This window comes from Sarcophilus harrisii, chromosome 6 (genome assembly GCF_902635505.1).
Source record: "Sarcophilus harrisii chromosome 6, mSarHar1.11, whole genome shotgun sequence".
Taxonomy (NCBI): domain Eukaryota; kingdom Metazoa; phylum Chordata; class Mammalia; order Dasyuromorphia; family Dasyuridae; genus Sarcophilus; species Sarcophilus harrisii.
Genome location: NC_045431.1, coordinates 201,460,388 through 201,471,071, shown reverse-complemented (window position 1 = coordinate 201,471,071; position 10,684 = coordinate 201,460,388). Strand labels below are relative to the sequence as shown.

The window sequence follows — 10,684 nt, the reverse complement described above, 5'->3', positions numbered from 1 at the left end:
ATCTGTCCATTGTCAGCTAATTCTCTCAAGTCCATGCTTTCTGTAGAGATCATTCTAGCATATTCTGTACCCCAGCTTTTAAGTGCTCTTGCCGTCTCTCAACAGTTGTCCTGGCTCCTCCAATTCTTATCTGAGTTCTCCCATGCACCCATAGATCACCTGGCTCTGCATAAACCTTCAAGTCTTAATTTTGTTGTGTCTTTTGCCTGATGCATTTTGGGAAATGACCACTCAGCTCATCTCTTCAGCCTCAGGCCCACAGAACAGCTGTGGAAAAGTTGCTTTTGGATTAATGATTTCCAAGTTTTGGGCGAGGGAACCAGTGTAGGATTTAACTAGGAGTCCAAAGAGCTAGGTTCTATTCCTATCAATATAATTTTAAATCATCTCACCTTTTTAGGCCTCTGTTTTCCTCTTCTATAAAAGGAGGGGTTTGGATTAAACAATCTCTAAAGATCCTTTCTGCTCTGAAGTTGTATGATTACCTTTCATAACGCTTAAAAATTTTTTTCTTTAAATTCAAATTTAAAAATATTTACATATAAGGGAATTATGCTTCTGAAAAATATTTAATTCTGAAGAATAACTTGATTGTAGTGATGGGCATTGTTTGAGATGGAAATCCAGTGTTTTTTTCAAGTGAACCTTTATTTTTAGTCATACTATTTGTTGTCATATCTGCATAGTGGGTGGAAAAAAGCTAAACAAGACCTGCACAGGTCTGTTTAACCATAAGCTACTTTGCATATTGTCACCGGTACTCTATAAATCTGACAGGTCCGACTTGGCTGAACATACAACATTTTGACCACAAAACTCAGGTAAGAGCTCTTCAGAGATCTTTCTAATAGTATCAGAATTATGAGAACTTGGTTCAAAAAGAACTCCTAGGCAAAATGGAGATCAACTTGAATTTCTCTCAGGTCCTAATACTATGATGGCTTTAAGTTTTAATGATTATTACAAGATTGAATTTTAGCCATTTATAAGGCAGGAATTAGTTCTACTGAAAGCCCCTAAGTTTGCTATAATCATGAGAACTTCTGAAATATTGGAGCATTTGTTTCTCTGCTAAATTGTATATATTTTAGTTATTTAGGTTCTAGCAAGAAATCTTTTGAAAAAGTTTTTATACTCACTTATTAATCCTCATAGTTCACTTGGGAAAGAAAGAAATAGCCCATTCCTCAGACTCTTTTACAAATAGAGAGACTAAGACAAACTTGCCTGAGATCTTCTTTATTTGTGTGCATGAAACTCAGAAGTCTGAGTTTCAGCTCAGGGCACTAGCCAGCAGGATAATTGATTTTTGCCCAAACTTCTCCATTGATAATTGTTTCTGATTCTTATTTCCTGCTACAATTAATTATTCTACGATTCTCTTTCTTTGTATATTGTCTGAGTGCTTATAATTGAGGAGAATGCAGTTAAATAGGTAGAATGTGAATTACTGTGGTAAATATCCAATTGTACGGAGCATCCCAGTGGGTGTTTGACAGTGCCTGAGGTTTTGTTTTTTCTTTAAAACATTTTAGATAACTTATTTTCATGTCACTAGAATTTCTCCCAGTGTCCTTTTTGAGTTATTTGTCAAAGAATTGTTTTCTCTTACAAGCCAATTTTTTTCACATAGATTTCATTTGGGTCAAATTTTAAAAGACAATTTTATTAGTCTAATATAAGGGTAAAGCTCTTTTCCCAGATTAAATAATAATCAGCATGAATATTATTTGGGCTGGGTTGGTTGTTTTTCTTTTCTTTTTTTAAAAAAATTTTCACTCCAATAGTCTTTTCTCAGGCTTTGGTTTGGGGCACAAGTCAGAATTTTTAACCTAGTTTTCTGATTGAGTTCCACAACTCAGAATTCATCAGAAAAGTCTTTTCAGGAATAATTTCTTTTGCTGCTCAAATAGTGTGCACAGAACCCCTTGGTACTGCCAGAGTTGTCTTTGACCTGCACGACTTTGAGCAAGTCCCTCAAACTCTGAGCCTAATTTCCTCATCTGTAAGATGAGGATGCTGAACTACAAGAACTCTGAGATAACTTTGAACTCTCAATCTAGAACTGAGTCCTTTTCTAATGTGAAGACTCCTTACGGAGTGACTAATTACCCTGTTTACTTCTCTTGAGACATGGTTTATGTGTGAAGTGGCACTTTATAAACCTTTCTAAAGCTCTATGCAAGTGGGAGCTCTTTATCCCGAACGTCTGGTTTGGCAGTTTTCTGATTCCTTAATCAGGAAACCTTCCCTTGTCTTGGGCCCCCCTCCTTCCCATCTCCCTTTTTCCCCTCATGGCTTGTTTTTAGTCTTCTAAAGGTAAAGTTGTTTCTTTGGAGACAAGGGAGCGGAGTAAGAGATTCTTTGCTTGTTCTGTCCTTTTAAGTTCTTTGTCCTGTTTAATTTCCTGACCTTCAGTGTTGTGTTGTGCTTTCCCTGGGCTTGTGTATGATGAAATCACCTGTGGGATTAAGAAGAGCTCTTTCTCAGCATTTGCATACTTTTAAGTTTCTGTTTACCTTCCAGCCTTACTTCTCCTTACTTCCAATTTATCTTTTACTTAGCATTCCTGCCAAACTGGTGGCCTTGCTGCTCTGCCAAGTTGGTGGTCCTTCTCCGGATTTTGGTCAGTTCCCCCCAGATTCACCTTATGGCATCCTTTAACTTCCAGGTTCAGTCCGGGTACATCTCCCACCTTCCACAGGAAGCCTTCCCTGATTCCCTAGTTAGCAATGCTCCTCACTCCTCAAAGGCTAATTTTTTTTTTTTAATCTAAATGTTTATCCCAACAGTACCAGTCAGATCCTGGAGAGCAGGGATTTATTCCATTTTATCTTTGCATCCTCAGTCTTCAGCATACCTGGTAGGCAAATCAAGGTATAGCGATTGAATTACTCCTTGATTTCTGACTGGTCTTCCCTTTTCTTTTTCTTTTACAGCTTCCTTATCTGTAACCTGCTCCCATTTAAGAAGCCACATAGAATATAGTTTAATTAAGCATTTTCAGAGGAACTGGAGCACAATTTCTCCAACTTGAATTATAGTGATTAATTTTTTTCAGCAAACATGTATTAAGGGTCCACAATGTGTCAGATACTACGCTAGGCACCAGCATAAAAAGAAAAAAATGAAACAGTCCTCTCCTTTAAGGAGCTTTAGGAAATAAAATACACAGATAAATACAAACTGTGAGTATGTTTATTTCATGTAGATTTGTGATTTTATGGGGTAGGAAATCCCCCACAGCAGTATACCTTTGCAGCTGCTCAGCAACTTATAGATGTGAACAGCTGCTTAGAACAGAGAACCTAAGTCACTTGCCTAGAGTCAGCCCGCTAGTCAGAATTTAAATCCAAATCTTCCTCAGGCTGGCTGGCTGCACCATGCCATGCTGCCTTCAAAAATCTGAAATATATACAAGGTGAATGCAAACTCTCTACTGGAGGTGGTGGCGTTCTATCTGAGCCTTGAAAGCAGTTAGGGATTCTTGGAGGGGAGGGAGTATATTCCAGGGATAGGGAGTGGGGGTCACCTTGTAAAACCTGAACACAACCCTCTCTCAGCTCTCCTATTCAGATCCTGGATTGTCAAGAACTTAAAAAACTGGCTGGAAACTGATCTTTTTCTCCTAAAGGTTTCTTTTATATATTCACATGGATATATCTGTGCTGTTTTTCATTCCACTTTTTCTAACAAAATGCATGATTTTGCTAATGATCTTTATGACATAATTTATCATGTACCTAACTTTAAACAGAAAAAACAATGAAACCACACAAGTATAATCTCTTTTTAAAAAGAATTATTTGCGTACAGCATGTCTGTGACAACTTATTGGTTATTCTTTTTGAGTCACTTTCATTCTCTATATTTCTCTAGTTTTTAAGAAATGGCAGTGTAATCAATAGACAGATGACCTCAGAATCAAGAAGTCCTGAGTTCAAGTCTCTGTCTTTGACACTAAATGTGTGACTAAGTCACTCAATCTCCAGTTCCTAAACTAACTCTAACTCTCTAAGACTTAATTGCAGAAAAAGGGCTCATCTGCAGCTTTGGAGAAGTGTCCTATACAAAGTCGCAGGCAGGACTGGTTTAAAAAATTACATTTTTCTCATTTCATATAATTAAGGTAAGTCCAGTTCTGGCTCTGCTTTCTTTGCTTTTTATCACCTCACCTAATCTTTGTCAAATGTCTTTTAAGATATCATCTTAATGTGTACTACTGCACCAATATTCAGTAGCTTATTTGATATTTAATGAGCTCTTACACCAAATGTACTCTTTTAAAAAATTTTTAATAGTATTTTATTCTTCTTAATACATGCAAAGATAGTTTTCAACATTCATCTTTGCAAAACATTGTATTCCAAATTTTTTTCCCTCTCCTCCTTCCTTCCCCCTTTCCAAGACAGCAAGCAATCCAATATAGCAATTTTCTAAACATATTTCCTGCACACACACACACACACATACACACAATCAGATCAAAAGGGAAAAAAAATAAGGAAGAAAAACAAATAAGCAAGCAAACAACAAAAAGTAAAAATACGATGCTTTGATCCACATTTAGTCCCTGTAGTTCTCTCTATGGATGTGGAGAGAGACATTTTCAATTTTTTAAAATAGATTTTTGTTTTTCAAAATACATGCAAAGATAGTTCTTATTATTAACCCTTGCAAAACCTTATATTCCAAGGCACTTTCTATCCCAAGTCTATTGGAATTACTTGAATCAGCTTCATTGTTGAAAAGAACCATCACAGCTGATGATCACATAATCTTGTGGCTGTGTACAATGTTCTCGGTTCTACTCCATTTAGCATGAGTTCTTATAAGTCTCTCCAGGCCTCTTTGAACTCAACCTGCTGATCGTTTCTTAGAGAACAGTAATATTCCATTACATTCATGTGCCATAACTTAATCAGGTATTCCCCAGCTGATGGGCATCCACTCACATTCCAGTTTCATGCCACTATGAAAAGGTCACCCACAAACATTTTTGCACTTGTGGGTCCTTTTCCCTCTCTTATGATCCCTCTGAGACACAAATCTAGTAGAGGCACTGCTGGATCAAAGGTTTGACAGCCCACCAAAGATTTTTTTTTGGATGCTTCATTTAGACATTGGAGAAAACATTTTCCTGTGGAATGCTCTTGGCAGAGAAATGGTTCTGGTGCAGCATCTGTTGAGTTGTATAAGAAAGCTTACATAGAGAAGATAAAACTGGATAATAGAATGTATTAAAAAATACCTGGGCTTTTTAGAGCAATATAGAACATGGATATAACTTGGTATGGTGGATAAAGCACCAACTCTGGAGTCAAGAAGACCTGGGCCCCAACTTGGTCTTTGACAAGCATGTATTTAAGTTACAGATGAAAAATAACACTGATGAAATCACCAGTCGAGATCCAATAAATTCATAGAGATTTCCAAGCTTTGGACAAATTTAGACTTGATGTATGGAGAAATTTCCCAATAATTAAAATGATGAGTGGAATAGGCAGCCTCACGAACTGCCTCATGAACAGTGGATTCTGGAGGCTGAACCCAAGAGTTAGAATGTAGAGAACATATTTAGTTCACATTCATTAATGGGTTGGGCCTTTAAAGCTGCTTCCAGCTCCAAAATTTTGTATGCTGGCAGAAAATCACGGCAAATAGAGTAATCTGGTGATGACATTCTCATGCTGAAAGAAATAACATGTCAAACCACCCTGAGACAGGACACTTGGGCCTTTGTTATCAATGAGGAGAGAACTAAATGTAGTTAGATGTACTTCAGTTTATCCAACAGTTTGGATGTCAAGTTGTATATAAGTAGCATTTTTGTAAATCAATATTTGAAAAGTCCTATGGTATTTTTAGTAAATACCTTCTAATTTATCAGTTTGAATCTAATTTTTTACTTCTCAGAATTACATTAATCCCATTATCCTTATGGATTTTGCATGGTTTTTAACTACTTTATTTCTCTGACAATGTCATACACCATCTAGTTTTCAAAATGATAAGAAGCAATACTGAACAACTCACGTAACAGAAGCACCTTAAGAAGATAACTCTTTTGGGTGACAGAAGATGGGGCATAGTATAGTGGAAAGAGCCCAGGTCTAGAGCTAGAAGAACTGTAACTGTAATTTGGCTTGTTATGTTGTGTATTTGAAATGCTGTTGGATGAATTAATACATTTATTTGTACTTCCAGATTACAAAGAGAATAATGGATAGCAAGAACTACTGTAATCTGACTGACAAATTGCCCAACTTTAGTGACTCTCCCCACGTGCAGCTGACTCGGTCTTTCTACCTGGACCCCGTTGTCACTTTCCACCTCTGTCCAGAAGCCCCTACCCCATCCCCTTACTCTGAAGACCTGCCAGTGCTCCCTTTTGCAGCCGACCAGCTGATTGTGGAAAACTTTGGAGATCCTTGTTCGTTCCCTTTTCAGATGCCGTATCCCTCTTATGGAAGATGTGATTACTCCTATGGTCCAGCATTCATCAGGAAAAGAAATGAAAGGGAGAGACAGAGAGTCAAGTGTGTCAATGAAGGCTATGCCCAGCTCCGTCATCACCTGCCTGAGGAATATCTGGAGAAGCGCCTCAGTAAAGTTGAAACCCTCCGAGCCGCCATCAAGTACATTAACTACCTGCAGTCTCTGCTTTACAGAGATGAAGTGGCAGGCAAGAAAAAGCCTGGGAAAGGTCAGGCTATTGTGGCAACTACTAGTCACCAGATGGACCCCATTTTTAAAATTGTGTAAATAGGGCCAAAGTCTCAAGAAATCATTTCCTAAGGGTACAGTGTTTACAGAATCAGACCATGTCTCTTACTGAACTTTATACTTTTGTTGTTAGGATCCTATCATCAGAAATAAGCTTAGAGGTCATTTAGTTCAATCACCTGTCTGAATCCTACTTTATATAGGATGCCTGGTAAGGGGTCATCCAGTCTTAGATTCTCTCAGTTGAGCCAATTTTCATAATCTCTGAGCTAACCTGGCACTGGGTAGTAGTTGGCTCTGTACAGTTATGTTTGAAAATGTGTCTTGAATTGTACATGTTTAACCTAGATTGGATTATTGCTGTCTAGGGGAGGGGGGAAAGAGGCAGGGAGGGAAAAAATTTTGAACACAAGGTTTTGCAAGGATGAATATTGAAAACTTTTTTGCATATATTTTGAAAAAATAAAAATATTATTAAAAAAAAGAAAATGTGTCTTGAATACTACTGCCATTAGCAGATGAATTGAAAGGAGCTTCTTGAAGCTTTGAATATTAGTTTCTGGAATTCTAGGAAGGCAGCAAGCAGTATGTGCCTCTCAAACATCTAATTTCTCAATTTAAATATGTCTCTCTCCACTTGTAACTTCTCTTGGATTATTTCCACAGATTTTTTTTTTTTTTAATGTGGAAGGAAGAGATTTTAATTCATTTATTGAGGGTCTGCTTTGTGAGAACACGGATCTGGGAACTGAAGGAAATACAAAGTTTGGGTAAGATGTGGTTCCTGTCCTCTCAATTCCACAGATAAATCACTGGCAAGTTCTTGCAAATTCTCTGTAGAAAGACAATATACCTATTGATAAATATAATGCAAAAAATGCAAGCTAAATGCATTAGAGAGGTGCAAAATAAGGTGTTATGTGATGTTCAGAAAGATAGGGAATGTTCTTACAGGGAAAACCTAAGAAAACTCCTCAAAAAAAAAAAAAAGACATTTAGTTGGGGCTTTAAAACCTTGTTAGGAGTCTGACAAAAACAATCATGTGAGATTGAAGAGAGGAAATATCTCAAGAAAAAAGATCAATGGCAATAAAGTCTTGGCAAAGAAAGTAAGCCCAGTGAGGCTGGAGCAGAGAGGTCATAGCAAAATGATATGAAATGAGACTAGAGATGTAGGATGGCTTCAGCTTCAAATCAGTTCAACAAACATTAGCTTTCTGATGTGCAAGACACTATTATGTGCTGGGGAAGACAAAAATGGAAAGTGATCCCTGTCTTCAGGGAGTTTAATTTTCACTCGGAATATAATGTATATACAGAAAAATAAATACAAGATAATTTGAAGAGGATCCCAAACAACTAAGAATGGACCAATCATTTCAATCCATAAAAAAAAAGTATTCATCCAATGAGGAAGGAAAGAACAACTTAAAAAATCATTATAATCAAGCATTTTGTAACAAGGATCTCTACTGGAGTAGTAGCAATGGGAGAGAGAAGAGGGGATAAAGGCTGGAGACATTATAGCGGTGGAATCTACAGGAAATAGCAACACCTTGTGTTTTCAAGAGTTGGGTTAACAACAGGATGAATTCAGAAAGACCTGGAGAGACTTATACGAACTGATGATGCTGAGTGAAATGAGCAGGACCAGAAGATCATTATACACGTCCACAATACTATATGATGATCAATTCTGATGCACCTGGCCATCTTCAGCAATGAGATGAACCAAATAAGTTCCAATAGAGCAGGAATGAACTGAATCAGCCACACCCAGCGAAAGAACTCTGACTATGAACCACTACATAGAATTCCCAATTCCTCTATTTTTGTCCGCCTGCATTTTTGATTTACTTCACAGGTTAATTGTATAATATTTCAAAGTCCAATTCTTTTTGCACAGCAAAATAACTGTATGGACATGTATACATATACTGTATTTAACATATACTTTAACATATATAACATGTATTGGTCAACCTGCCATCTGGGAGAGAGGGTGGGGGGAAGGAGGGGAAAAATTGTAACAAAAGGTTTTGCAATTGTCAATGCTGAAAAATTACCCATGCATATATCTTGTAAATAAAAAGCTATAATAAAAAGAAGAGTTGGGTCAGATTGTCAGATCCTTTAAAAATATCCTACACTAACCAATTAAAATGAATTTATCTCTTTTTTTTAGCGTTTGTTTTTTGTTTACATGTAGGCAGTTTTATAAATCTAAAGTTCTTATTACTTAATGATAAACAAGAATCTTAGCCTTATAAACCCCTGTGATAAGAGAAGCCAAAAAACTAGCAGAGGGGGAAAAGGTGACTTGATGGATAAAACTGGAGTGATTTAAGAAAATCCTACTGCATTCTAAGTGATTGTAAACACAAGAGATCTAAAATCAACCTCTTAGACTCCCATAAGGTTCTTTTTTCCCACTTCTTAATGATACCATGAAGTGACACCGCTGATTCTATATTATTGCTCAGTTATTTCTTCCTCAGTTTTTTGTTTTGTTTTTCATTGTTTTATATTATGCTTTGCAATTAATGTATTATATTTGTATCTTGAATAGTCAATGAAAAGAGCTACTAGTAGGGACTCAGACCTTGATTTACATAATTAATTACCCCCAGATGACCCACACTGAACTGAGAAGAGTAGCAAGGGAATCTAAGACATAATTTTCATGGAAAACTTCAGAGGACACTTGTTACATCTAAACCCATTTAGCGCAGATATTTTGTCCCATTTGATTTAGTTTTAAGTTACCTTTGGTCATGTTATTTGCTGTGTCCTAAGTAGTAGTCTTGCTTTCCTAACTACCTAAACTGAGAGCAGAGATTACATCTTTTTTCCCATGGATCACTCAAGAGCTTTCAACCACTGACTAGTAACACAAGAAAATGTTTTCTCCAGAGAAATTTTTTTGATAGTAATAGACAGCAAATAATCCAATATATGTTAAAACATGTGCAATTCTTCTATACAATTTCCATAATTATCATGCTGTACATGAAAAATAAGATCAAAAGGGAAAAAATGAGAAAGAAAACAAAACTCAAGCAAAAAGTGAAAATATTATGTTGTGATCCACACACAGTTCCCACAGACCTCTCTTTGGGTGCAGATGGCTCTATTCATTACAAAACCATTGGAACTAGCCTGATTCACCTTGCTGAAAAGAGCCCCCTCTATCAGAATTGATGCACACAAGGTTTTGCAAGAGTGAATGTTGAAATGGCTATGTTTTGAAAATAAAAAGCTTTTATCAAAAGAAAAAAAGGCTATTTTAAAAAATAAATAAAAATGGATTTTATTGACATTTTGTTTTTATATTACCAAGATTTCCCTTGTATCTATTCCTCCCTTTGAGAGTAATCCTTTATAATAAAGAATTTTTGTTTAAAAAAATTCTGCAAAATTAATCCAAAAAATTTTTAAAAATTTGACCATATGCATTATCTCACACCTGTGAACCTCCCATTTCTTTTAAGGAGTAAAAGGAATTATCTTATTGTAGTTCTTCTTTGAGACCAAGCTACTTCTTAGTAGTTTTGCAGTATTCAGTACTGATTATTTTGTAGCAGTTCTTTCCATTTACAATGTTGTCATTTTGTATATTGTTTTTCTGGCGCTGCTTATTTTGTTCATTTAAATATTTTGCTGCTTCTCTATATTCATTATATGTGTCATTTCTTATAGTATCACATTCAGGCACACAGTGCTTTTAGCCATTCACTAACTGATGGGCATCTACTTTGTTTCCAGTTCTTTACTACCGTGAAAATATTTGGTGTATGTGGGGATTCTCATTTAACACTTTCAAAAAAAAATTTTTAAAGCTGTGTTCTCCATGTTTAACTTATATAGAATTGCTTACTATTTTGGGAAGGAGAGAGGGAGAAAAATTTGGAAAACAAGGTTTTTACAAAGGTGAATGTTAAAAACTATCTTTGCATAT

The 10,684-nt window shown here is 36.2% G+C and overlaps 1 protein-coding gene across 1 annotated transcript; it reads left to right on the top strand.

Moving 5' to 3' along the window:
• Positions 1–4,735: 4,735 nt before the first annotated feature.
• Positions 4,736–7,123, top strand: ASCL3 (achaete-scute family bHLH transcription factor 3). Its single transcript, XM_031942065.1, has one exon. The coding sequence runs from the start codon at positions 6,223–6,225 to the stop codon at positions 6,763–6,765; it is 543 nt and encodes a 180-aa protein (XP_031797925.1). The 5' UTR covers positions 4,736–6,222; the 3' UTR covers positions 6,766–7,123.
• Positions 7,124–10,684: the final 3,561 nt, after the last annotated feature.

Bases quoted from the DNA above. Each gene is read 5' to 3' on its own strand.
- ASCL3 (XM_031942065.1), top strand. From the start codon at position 6,223: ATGGATAGCAAGAACTACTGTAATCTGACTGACAAATTGCCCAACTTT.